General features: G+C 46.8%; 1 protein-coding gene across 1 annotated transcript; it reads left to right on the plus strand.

Annotated features, from left to right (window-relative positions):
* Positions 1-2,009: 2,009 nt before the first annotated feature.
* Positions 2,010-11,541, plus strand: LOC126123650 (fibroin heavy chain-like). Its single transcript, XM_049915101.1, has 2 exons — positions 2,010-2,055; positions 8,045-11,541. The coding sequence occupies exons 1-2, from the start codon at positions 2,010-2,012 to the stop codon at positions 11,539-11,541; spliced, it is 3,543 nt and encodes a 1,180-aa protein (XP_049771058.1).
* The last annotated feature ends 217 nt before the right edge of the window (positions 11,542-11,758 follow it).

Here is an 11,758-nt window from a genome sequence, read left to right on the forward strand (position 1 = left end):
TGTCTGCACTTGTTGCTTCGCTTCTGTATATAAATTTTGCAGAGACACTATGAACCACATGTAAACATCTACGAGCTGTTTTGTATTAATGGATTCAGTATAGTATTACTTATTGCTCCTGTATATTTTTAGGGCCATAGCATTTTGCTCTATGCATCTTATTGTTGACACTCGCAGATAATGATATTTTTTATCTTTAAATTTTTAAAATTTTTAAACTTTTCATCCCTAATTTTAATATTCTTATCTGACTTTTAGTTATTTGTGGTGTATTTTCCTGTACAACCTTCTGAAGAAGGGCACAAAGTGTCCGAAACCGGTGAATGAATTAAATTCCATTTATGCGACTGGCTGGTTATTATTTCATTATATACAAATTATATAATACTTCATAAATACAATCTTGATGAAAAATTACAGCACTACATAATTGGCGTCTGTGTAAGGCCCAACAAATGTCATAAATCCAGTACTACAAATAGAGTCTTTCTACTGACACTATGACAAATGATTATAATTTTAGTCGTGCTCTCTTCTATTTCTTGTGCCTCTGTCCCGCGTCGACGCAGGGTCGGCGTGATTATAAACGGATTTGCCCTATTTAGTCCGCCTGCTTAGCTGGGTGGTAACGTGCTCGCATCCTATGCAAGTGGGCCCGGTTTCGATTTCCGGCCGGGATGGAGATTTTCTCTGCTCGGGGACTGGGTGTTGTGCTGTCCTCATCATCATTTCATCCTCATAACCGGCGCGCACGTCGCCTAATGTGGCGTCGAACGAAATAAGACTTGCACTTTGCGGCCGAACTTCCCTGACTAGGGGCCTCCCGGCCAATGATGCCATACGCTCATTTCATTTTTTCTTTTGCCCTATTTACTTTAAGAAGTAACTGAATGCCATTCCTGTCGCTATCCCATAACACCTGGAACGGAATATGATTATCCCAACTGTCTTCTAAACGTTTGCAAGTCGTGTAACTAAAGGACTTGGCTACCAGCCCGGTACTCATCTACTGGGATGAGGAAAACCGCCTAAACACCACAGACTGGACGGCACACCGATGCTCGTCATTAATCTGCTTGGCGAAGTCGCCAGCGCACTTCCTCACCCCGTAAGTAGTCCTTTAACATTCACGGCTATCCGGGCGGGTGCTTGTTGTCGTGCCTTATGCTCCTTAATTTGAACCATCCTCCCAAAGTTATAATTTTACTTTTCCCTTGTGACAACCATTATAAATCGGTCACTAACCCAAAGGTATATTAAATATCAGAGTTCTATCAGAGAAGCGATCTGTTAACTGGATTACCTAACCTATAATAAAAAGATCCGTAGCTAAACGTGGAATTCGAACGAGACGCTAAACGGATTTTTCTCTTGCCCAAAGCATTCCAAGTAGCGGAAGACATAGTGAATTGTTTAAGAAGTCCTATGGTCAACCGGTGATTGAAGCCAGATCCTTCGGATTTGGAGTCTGGAGTGTATGGCATAATCAAATAGCACTAAGCCAAACGTAAATGTCTTGTAACAATTCTGGAATGTCTTTTATACAGAGATTCTGCTTCTGTGTTGCAGTCCTGATACCTTTATCAGGTCGTAAGTTAATGTTTGGTGTTAATACGAAACAATCATTACAGAAGCACACCCCTGAAGACCTTTGAAAATGCCATGTAGAGAAAAACACTAAATGAGTTAGTAAATAGCCTCAGAATTGCATCATATTATGACTGAAGCCATTTTTGATGTAATATTGAGAGCGCTGCAACGTACTCGCAAAAAATCGGACAACTTGTAAAAACAAAACAGTAATGTTGATAAGACGAACACCGTATCGAGGACGAGACGAGCTGTCACATAATATTCGTCTGCTTATCTCTGTCTTAAGTCATCTTTAACGACAGCATCTTCTCAAAATGTCACCGTGGTGTTTGTGTCCGTACAAGGGCAACAGCTGCTCCGACAGTTTCGAGGTATAAAAGCCACACTGCTGTCTTGGCAACCCCCAGCCAAGAGCCATGCAGTCCGTCCTGCTCCTTGTGGCGGTAGTTGCCAGCGCACAAGGTAAGGCACACGATGCAAGCGTTTGCTTACGTCAACAAACACTGACGTAGTTGACATTCCCTTCTTTTTCTTCTTCTTCATTTCATGTATTAGGCAAATTCCCTCTTATAGTACTGCATCTCTTGTATGGTGTCCCTACATTTCTTGTTCCATTGCATTTGCAACTGACAGCCTTTACCGAGACTCTTTCTCCGCCCTTACGGTTTAGATAATGGGTAGGGAACCGGCAGCCAGCGGCCGAATCCGGCCCGCGAATTGTTTCAATCTGGCCCGTGGAAAAAACGCGTGAGAGAAAGAGCGAGGCTCTGCAGAATTTTGCAGCGGAAGTTTTTAAGGCAGCTATTGTACAACGTCTTAACATTTCCTCTACAACTTACGGGTCAAAATGACCCGAGACGACAAGTACCCACATGCGTTAGTGCCAGATAGAGGGAAACAAGCACATATTTTTTTTAAAAAAATTAACCCTCATTGTTTCCTAAAATTTTGAAAAATCACACATTGCATGTAAAAAATGAGTTCGACCAAAAGACCCGAGGTCTCCGGATACTTTTGATCACATTGTGTAAGTGTTGCCATCTGTTGCTGGGTTCGGGAACTATCAAAATTGACGTTGGTCTCACCCCTAAATATCAGTTAGGGGTGAGACTAATGTCAATTTAGATAGTTCCCGTACCCAACAACAGACGACAACACCTACCCCTAAGCTTTTACATTTTAGGGTTAGTCCATCTGCGCGTGTCTTCAATTGCGAAATGGTTCCTCTAATACGGTTCCAGGCTCTCGTGGATGCAGACAGTCCTCACACTGAGCAACTTTTGTAACCTTAATGTAAACGTGGTACGGAGTTAACAAATGTTATCCTCTCATGTGGATGGTTGATTCGTTATTTCTCTTACGCGTGTCCTAAAAAAAAAAGGTTGCGCGAGACTTCCTAGTCCCACGACCACTCGTTTTTCATGGGGGTTCTCTTAAGTAGCGGAAGTTTAATTATAATCACCCCGCTGATCCTAGTGTTGTGTTAAGCGATTTATGGAATCTATAACGTTAACTTTTCCGGTTCTTATTTGTAAATTTAAAGCCCGCAGTATGAATTACAGTGGATATTAGGTCTTTTGCTAAGAAAAAGCACATATGATGCAGTTTTTTGGTGCCTTTTAGAAACAAAGTGGTGATCGCTATTGCTGTGTTTCCTATCGAATCCCTTTTAGTCACTCGAATAACAGATTTGATCTCGTGGTATTTTTTCTCTTGCAGGACCAGAAAGATAAGGCCTACGAACGTCAACATGGAACTGTTGAATGAGCGATAAAAGCACTGCGACAGAAAGTCACCACAATTCTGCCCGTTATGATCCGAATATCTGCAAACAACTCCGACACACGGTTCAGTAACGCGCCGTTAACAAACGCCACAGCGTGGTAGATCTTAATCTTCAAAGTGAATTAAAGAAATTACATCACAGGTTTTCTTCGACGAATAAAATGTTTTGTATTATATGTTTTGTCTAAGTTTTATTTTTCTTTCCTAATCTAGGACTGCCTCGTCCAAATGCGACGATATATGTCTCCGGCGCACCTATGTTGTTTTCCACTGGTGTGATGTTAAAGTTATTAGGAATAGCTCTGGGACAACTACGTAGAACACAAAGAAATTTACGAGGAAATTTAGTAAGAGTTTTTGTTTTATAGGCATTAGGTGGTGATGCAAGGCACAATTCTTGCCTTTCCTGGTTTTAATATGACTCCAATTTTATTATGATAGTCTTCTTTCATCATTACCACAGTAGCATAGCCCTCATCTGCTGGAAAATTAGAATTTCTTTGTTACAATTTAAATCTCGGCGAGTTTTTATATCACATTTCGTTAAGTTACTGTTAGGTGGTTTGCTCTTAAACAATATCCTTACTTATTTCAAAACGGGTTCTAGCTTTGATATTAGCAACAATGTGTTCCATTGGTATTCTAGAAACTGCAACGGCATGGTATTCTCCTTTCGTCATCACGTCTATATGATTCTTAGACAGAACCTTATCAACAAGTATGACCCAGATCTGAAGGTAGGAAAATTACTCTCTTCTTCTGCAAACTGCTCAATTTCTCTTTCTGTTTATTAACTGACGCCGACCAGTGTGGCCGAGCGGTTCTACGCGCTTCAGTCTAGAACCGCGCGACCGCTACGGTCGCAGGTTCGAATCCGGCCTCGGGCATGGATGTGTGTGATGTCCTTACGTTAGTTAGGTTTAAGTAGTTCTAAGTTCTAGGGGACTGATGACCTCAGATGTTTTAAGTCCCCTAGTGCTCAGAGCCACTTGAACCCTTTTTTATTAACTGACATCGTAGAATGTAAATCATGGCTCGGTAGTTAAACTATCGATCTTGTCACATACATCACAACACGACACATTACTGAGGAAAATGTGTATCTCCATTAACTTACAGTTCACCGCGCCAGGTCGCGTCGCGTGTGATGGTTGCGCTCTCGGAGCATCACTGACTGCGAGATCTTAGATTTGACGTCTTAGATGGACGTACGAGTTCAGGCTGTCGACACATGGCTGACGACGTACGGAAGTTTGGGTCTAGCCTGAGTCGCGCACGGATACAGATGTAGCGCGAGCGCTCTCAATGAGCGGGAAATAAGTGTTCAAATCTCAGTCCGGCACAAATTTTCACTGTCGTCATTCCATTATAAAGCTGACGGTCGTCTATGTTCGCAACTGCGAATCATTTCACGTACTTCATAACAGCTGGAATCACCGCAGTGCTTGTTCCTTCGGACACGAACGCATGTTGCTGCGTAATTCTGAATAACACAGGCACTCCAATATCGAAGCATGACGGTATGTTTCTACATCTTTCTTTTCCCTAGCGTTTTTCCTGTCGAGTAAGAGGATTTGGCAGATTTTACTTTTATTATTTAACTCTCTGGCCGGATGCCCTTCCTGATTCCACGGTTATCAAGGTAATCTAAGGGAGAGAAGTCTTTGGCGCAATCTGTTTATGCATCGTGTGTAAACTCTGTTCTGTGAGTTATCGCATTTTACACTACTGTCCATTAAAATTGCTACACCAAGAAGAACTGCAGATGATAATCGGATATTCATTGGTCATATATATTATACTAGAACTGACATATGATTACATTTTCACGCGATTTGGGTACATATATCCTGAGAAATCAGTACCCAGAACAACCACCTCTGGCCGTAATAACGGCCTTGATACGCCTGGGCATTGAGGCAAACAGAGCTTGGACGGCGTGTACAGGTACAGCTGCCCATGCAGCTTCAACACAAAACCACAGTTCATCAAGAGTAGTGCCTGGCGTATTGTCACGAGTCAGTTGCTCGGCCACCATTGCCCAGACGTTTTCAATTGGTGAGAGATCTGGAGAATGTGCTGGCCAGGACAGCAGTCGAACATTTTCTGTATCCAGAAAGGCCCGTACAGGACCTGCAACATGTGGTCGTGCGTTATCCTGCTTAAATGTAGGGTTTCGCAGGGATCGAATGAAGGGTAGAGGCACGGGTCGTAACACATCTGAAATGTAACGTCCACTGTTCAGAGTGCCGTAAATGCGAACAAGAGGTGACCGGAACGTGTAACCAATGGCACCCCATACCATCACGCCCAGTGATACGACAGTTTGGCGATGACAAATACACGCTTCCAATGTGCGTTCACCGCGATGTCGCCAAACACGAATGCGACCATCATGATGCTGTAAACAGAACCTGGATTCATCTGAAAAAAGGATTTTTTGTCATTTGTGCACCCAGGCTCGTCGTTGAGTGCACCATCGCAGGCGCTCCTGTCTGTGATGCAGCGTCAGTGGTAACCGCAGCCAGGGTCTCCGAGCTGATAGTCCGTGCTGCTGCAAACGTCGTCGAACTGTTCGTGCAGATGGTTGTTGTCTTGCAAACGTCCCCATCTGTTGACTCAGGGATCGAGACGTGGCTGCCCGATCTGTTACAGCCATGCGGATAAGACGCTTGTCATCTCGACTGCTCGTGATACGAGGCTGTTGGGATCCAGCACGGCGCTCCGTAATACCCTCCTGAACCCACCGATTTCATATGCTGCTAACAATCATTGGATCTCGACCAATGCGAGCAGCAATGTCGCGATACGATAAACCGCAATCGCGGTAGGCTACAATCCGACCTTTATCAAAGTCGGAAACGTGATGGTACGCATTTCTCCTCCTTAAACGAGGCATCACAACACGTTCCACCAGGCAACGCCGGTCAACTGCTGTTTGTGTACAAGAAATCGGTTGGAAACTTTCCTCATGTCAGCACGTTGTAGGTGTCGCCATCGGCGCCAACCTTGTGTGAATGCTCTGAAAAGCTAATCACTTGCATATCACAGCATCTTCTTCCTGTCGGTTAAATTTCGCGTCTGTAGCACATCATCTTTGTGGTGTAGCAGTTTTAATGGCCAGTAGTGTAATTGTTTGCGTATCGGGAACCAGGGCGAGCATTTGCCTAAAGGAGCCGGGGACAGCTGAAAACCACACTCAGGCTTGGGCTGTATCAGCCCACGGTTATCCGCTACATGGTTTCGATCCGGATCTAGCCCACTTCCCTGATTTGCAAACTATCGCGCTACTACTACACGAGAAGGTCACTATGTTTTTACATAATATTAGCTAAGTCCTGACCATATCTATAACGTACTCTGCTGACAAAGGAACGTATGAACGTAACAAACTCTGCTACAGAAAATGCTTCAGTCATATCTTTTTAGATTTGCTGTGGTAGGAAACCCTTACGAAGCGGTTCTTTGTTAGAGATTCACTATTTGACTGCTCTTGCTTGAATGGAACAGTTGGAATAGGAATCATAATGTGTAAGTGACAATCAAAGAGTTTCCGTCCGAGCGCGCCGCTACAGCGTGTATGCAACGTAGCGCGACTCCGATGTGGGTACTCCAGAACCGACATGAAGGCGAGGGATCAGTGTAGCTATCCGTGTCTCTTCCGACGTGCGCGGGTCACATGTGAAAACGCGAACGAAGGCGACGTTCTCACCAATTGGGTGCAAACAGGACCAAAAGTGCTGTTATTATTTTCTTGTCTGCTGAAAGATAAACATCGGTGGACATCCGTTGGAAAATGAAGAATATGTATGGTCAGCATGTCTCTAAAAACCACGGTTGTCCAACGGTTCGCCAAGTGGTGCTGCTACTTTATGATAACGCATGTCCCCATATCGCAAATGTCGTAATGCGGAAGTTACGCCAGCTGAAGTGGGTGCAGCCGCCCTTTAGTCCTAATCTCTCCCCATGCAATCATACGCCTTCTTTTCCTTTATGGTCTTGAACAGACGACGATTACTGTCGGACGAGAGAGCGCTACAGACACTTAACGGACTTCTTCATGCAGTAGGACATGGCGTTTTACTAAACGGGTGTCCTCAACCTAATGCGTCGGTTGGATGATTGTCTCATTACATACCAATTCTGGACTGTACGGCCTTCGAACGGAAACTTTATGATCTCCCTTTATTATACAACAAAACAGTGGACTCTAGTGAAGCTTGTGATTCCTGGTCAGAGTTAAGGGCAAATGTCCCGGAACTAACGCTCTTACAGAAAATCGTGCTGCAGTGACGTTCGCCTTCTTTCATTTTCTTCGACAACAATCATAAAAGCATTTCATTTTGCAGTACGTAACTTATATTAACAATGCAGCGGCAACATTACGTCACGGCTTGCAGCATGTGCTTTATTTGACGATGACCACTGGCTGGTCAAAACGGTTACGTAAAATAGTTATGTAATTGTTCTCAAAGAAAATAAAAGAAGAAAATCGCTAAGTCACAATTTCAATTGACAATATGTCTCTCTTTTTTTTACAAAACTGCATTCACAACAAAAAACGAAAAGGAATGGATAAACGTCTGCAGCTACCTAATTCAAAATAAAATATGCTATAATTCATATGTTTAAGTGACACTCAAACCCAGTGCGTATTTGTTTCCAGCTTTCGGCCTGAGACACAGAGCTGATGGTGGCGCTATCAGCGCCTCCCAAGCGGAGGCATCATCAACAGGCGTGGGTGCCGGACTGCTAGGCCTTGGACTCGGTGCTTCCACAAGCCACGCCTCGGCAGAATCCGTTGGAGTGGGCCGAAGCAGCGATGGCATCAGTAGCTCCAAAGCACGATCATCATCTGTAGGAGTCGGTGCTGGTCTCCTGGGTCTCAATATTGGTGGTTCTCTGAGCCATTCCTCGTCTAAAACCACTGGAATGGGGAGAAGTGACAGTGGTCTCAGCGCATCCAAATCAGGAGCATCATCCGCAGGACTGAACGTAGGTATAGGCGGCATAGGAGTGAACCTCAATATTGGTACAACCAGAGGAAAGTCATCAGCTGGTGCAGTTGGTGTGGGAAGGAGTGAGGGTGGATTAAGCGCCTCTGAATCTAAGGCATCATCAGTAGGTGTGGGAGCTGGACTGCTCGGTCTTGGCATCGGTGGTTCTCTAAGTCACACATCATCTAAGGCTGTTGGAGTGGGTAGAGGTGATGGCAGCTTCAGTGGCTCAAGTGCAGAGGCATCATCTACAGGATTTGGCACTGGTCTCCTTGGAGGTGGACTGGCTGGTTCCCAGAGTCAAGCTTCAGCAGGATCTGTTGGTGTAGGCCGTGGTGATGGTGGGTTTAGTGCTTCTAATGCAGAGTCTTCATCAGTAGGACTGGGAGCAGGACTTCTGGGCTTAGGTGTTGGTGGTTCCACGAGCCACTCCTCATCACAAGCTCTCGGAGTGGGTAGAGGTGATGGCAGCTTCAGTGGCTCAAGTGCAGAGGCATCATCTACAGGATTTGGCACTGGTCTCCTTGGAGGTGGACTGGCTGGTTCCCAGAGTCAAGCTTCAGCAGGATCTGTTGGTGTAGGCCGTGGTGATGGTGGGTTTAGTGCTTCTAATGCAGAGTCTTCATCAGTAGGACTGGGAGCAGGACTTCTGGGCTTAGGCGTTGGTGGTTCCACGAGCCACTCCTCATCACAAGCTCTCGGAGTGGGTAGAGGTGATGGCAGCTTCAGTGGCTCAAGTGCAGAGGCATCATCTACAGGATTTAGCACTGGTCTCCTTGGAGGTGGACTGGCTGGTTCCCAGAGTCAAGCTTCAGCAGGATCTGTTGGTGTAGGCCGTGGTGATGGTGGGTTTAGTGCTTCTAATGCAGAGTCTTCATCAGTAGGACTGGGAGCAGGACTTCTGGGCTTAGGCGTTGGTGGTTCCACGAGCCACTCCTCATCACAAGCTCTCGGAGTGGGTAGAGGTGATGGCAGCTTCAGTGGCTCAAGTGCAGAGGCATCATCTACAGGATTTGGCACTGGTCTCCTTGGAGGTGGACTGGCTGGTTCCCAGAGTCAAGCTTCAGCAGGATCTGTTGGTGTAGGCCGTGGTGATGGTGGGTTTAGTGCTTCTAATGCAGAGTCTTCATCAGTAGGACTGGGAGCAGGACTTCTGGGCTTAGGCGTTGGTGGTTCCACGAGCCACTCCTCATCACAAGCTCTCGGAGTGGGTAGAGGTGACGGCAGCTTCAGTGGCTCAAGTGCAGAGGCATCATCTACAGGATTTGGCACTGGTCTCCTTGGAGGTGGACTGGCTGGTTCCCAGAGTCAAGCTTCAGCAGGATCTGTTGGTGTAGGCCGCGGTGATGGTGGGTTTAGTGCTTCTAATGCAGAGTCTTCATCAGTAGGACTGGGAGCAGGACTTCTGGGCTTAGGCGTTGGTGGTTCCACGAGCCACTCCTCATCACAAGCTCTCGGAGTGGGTAGAGGTGATGGCAGCTTCAGTGGCTCAAGTGCAGAGGCATCATCTACAGGATTTGGCACTGGTCTCCTTGGAGGTGGACTGGCTGGTTCCCAGAGTCAAGCTTCAGCAGGATCTGTTGGTGTAGGCCGTGGTGATGGTGGGTTTAGTGCTTCTAATGCAGAGTCTTCATCAGTAGGACTGGGAGCAGGACTTCTGGGCTTAGGTGTTGGTGGTTCCACGAGCCACTCCTCATCACAAGCTCTCGGAGTGGGTAGAGGTGATGGCAGCTTCAGTGGCTCAAGTGCAGAGGCATCATCTACAGGATTTGGCACTGGTCTCCTTGGAGGTGGACTGGCTGGTTCCCAGAGTCAAGCTTCAGCAGGATCTGTTGGTGTAGGCCGTGGTGATGGTGGGTTTAGTGCTTCTAATGCAGAGTCTTCATCAGTAGGACTGGGAGCAGGACTTCTGGGCTTAGGCGTTGGTGGTTCCACGAGCCACTCCTCATCACAAGCTCTCGGAGTGGGTAGAGGTGACGGCAGCTTCAGTGGCTCAAGTGCAGAGGCATCATCTACAGGATTTGGCACTGGTCTCCTTGGAGGTGGACTGGCTGGTTCCCAGAGTCAAGCTTCAGCAGGATCTGTTGGTGTAGGCCGCGGTGATGGTGGGTTTAGTGCTTCTAATGCAGAGTCTTCATCAGTAGGACTGGGAGCAGGACTTCTGGGCTTAGGCGTTGGTGGTTCCACGAGCCACTCCTCATCACAAGCTCTCGGAGTGGGTAGAGGTGATGGCAGCTTCAGTGGCTCAAGTGCAGAGGCATCATCTACAGGATTTGGCACTGGTCTCCTTGGAGGTGGACTGGCTGGTTCCCAGAGTCAAGCTTCAGCAGGATCTGTTGGTGTAGGCCGTGGTGATGGTGGGTTTAGTGCTTCTAATGCAGAGTCTTCATCAGTAGGACTGGGAGCAGGACTTCTGGGCTTAGGCATTGGTGGTTCCACGAGCCACTCCTCATCACAAGCTCTGGGAGTGGGTAGAGGTGACGGCAGCTTCAGTGGCTCAAGTGCAGAGGCATCATCTACAGGAATTGGCGCTGGTCTTCTTGGAGGTGGACTGGCTGGTTCCCAGAGTCAAGCTTCAGCAGGATCTGTTGGTGTAGGCCGCGGTGGTAGTGGGTTTAGCTCATCTAATGCAGAGTCTTCATCATTAGGACTGGGCGCCGGTCTTCTTGGTTTAGGCCTCGGTGTCTCAAAAAGCAGCTCCTCTTCACAGGCTGTTGGAGTGGGTGGAGATGGAGGCAGCTTAAGTGGTACCACAGCAGCAGCAAAATCATCAGGATTCGGAGGTTTTGGAGGTTCTGAGAGCCAAGCTTCAGCAGGGTCTGTGGGAGTTGGCGGAGGTGGTAGTGGATTCAGCACCTCCGATGCGCAGTCTTCGTCAGTTGGTCTGGGTGCCGGGTTAGGTGGCCTTGGCCTGGGGCTTGGACTCTCTACAAGCCGTTCTTCAGCAGGAGCTGTGGGGACAAGTGGTGGTGGCACTGCACTAAGCTCCGCCCAGTCTAAATCGTCATCGGTGGGACTAGGTGGCGGCCTCCTTGGTCTTGGCGTTGGTGCTTCTCTCTCGTCGTCACAAGCTGCTGCTTCAGGTGGGAGCTACGGTGGAGTCAGTGCATCTAATGCAGGAGCGTCGTCGGTTGGATTAGGTACTGGACTGCTTGGAATACTCTGAGCTGGTTGGAGACTCTCGTGATCAGTGTAACTGACGGTAAATAAATGTTTTGACAGAAGGCGACGACTGTGTGCATTGTGAAACCCATGACTGAACATTAAACTTGACATATTTGTTTCGATTTTTTATGTAGATTCACATAATTTCACGAATAAATGTATTAAACAACCAGGATCAAGGAGCTACAATTATTAATGTGAACATTATTATCCACATT

This window comes from Schistocerca cancellata, chromosome 1 (assembly GCF_023864275.1).
Source record: "Schistocerca cancellata isolate TAMUIC-IGC-003103 chromosome 1, iqSchCanc2.1, whole genome shotgun sequence".
In the NCBI taxonomy this organism is placed as follows: domain Eukaryota; kingdom Metazoa; phylum Arthropoda; class Insecta; order Orthoptera; family Acrididae; genus Schistocerca; species Schistocerca cancellata.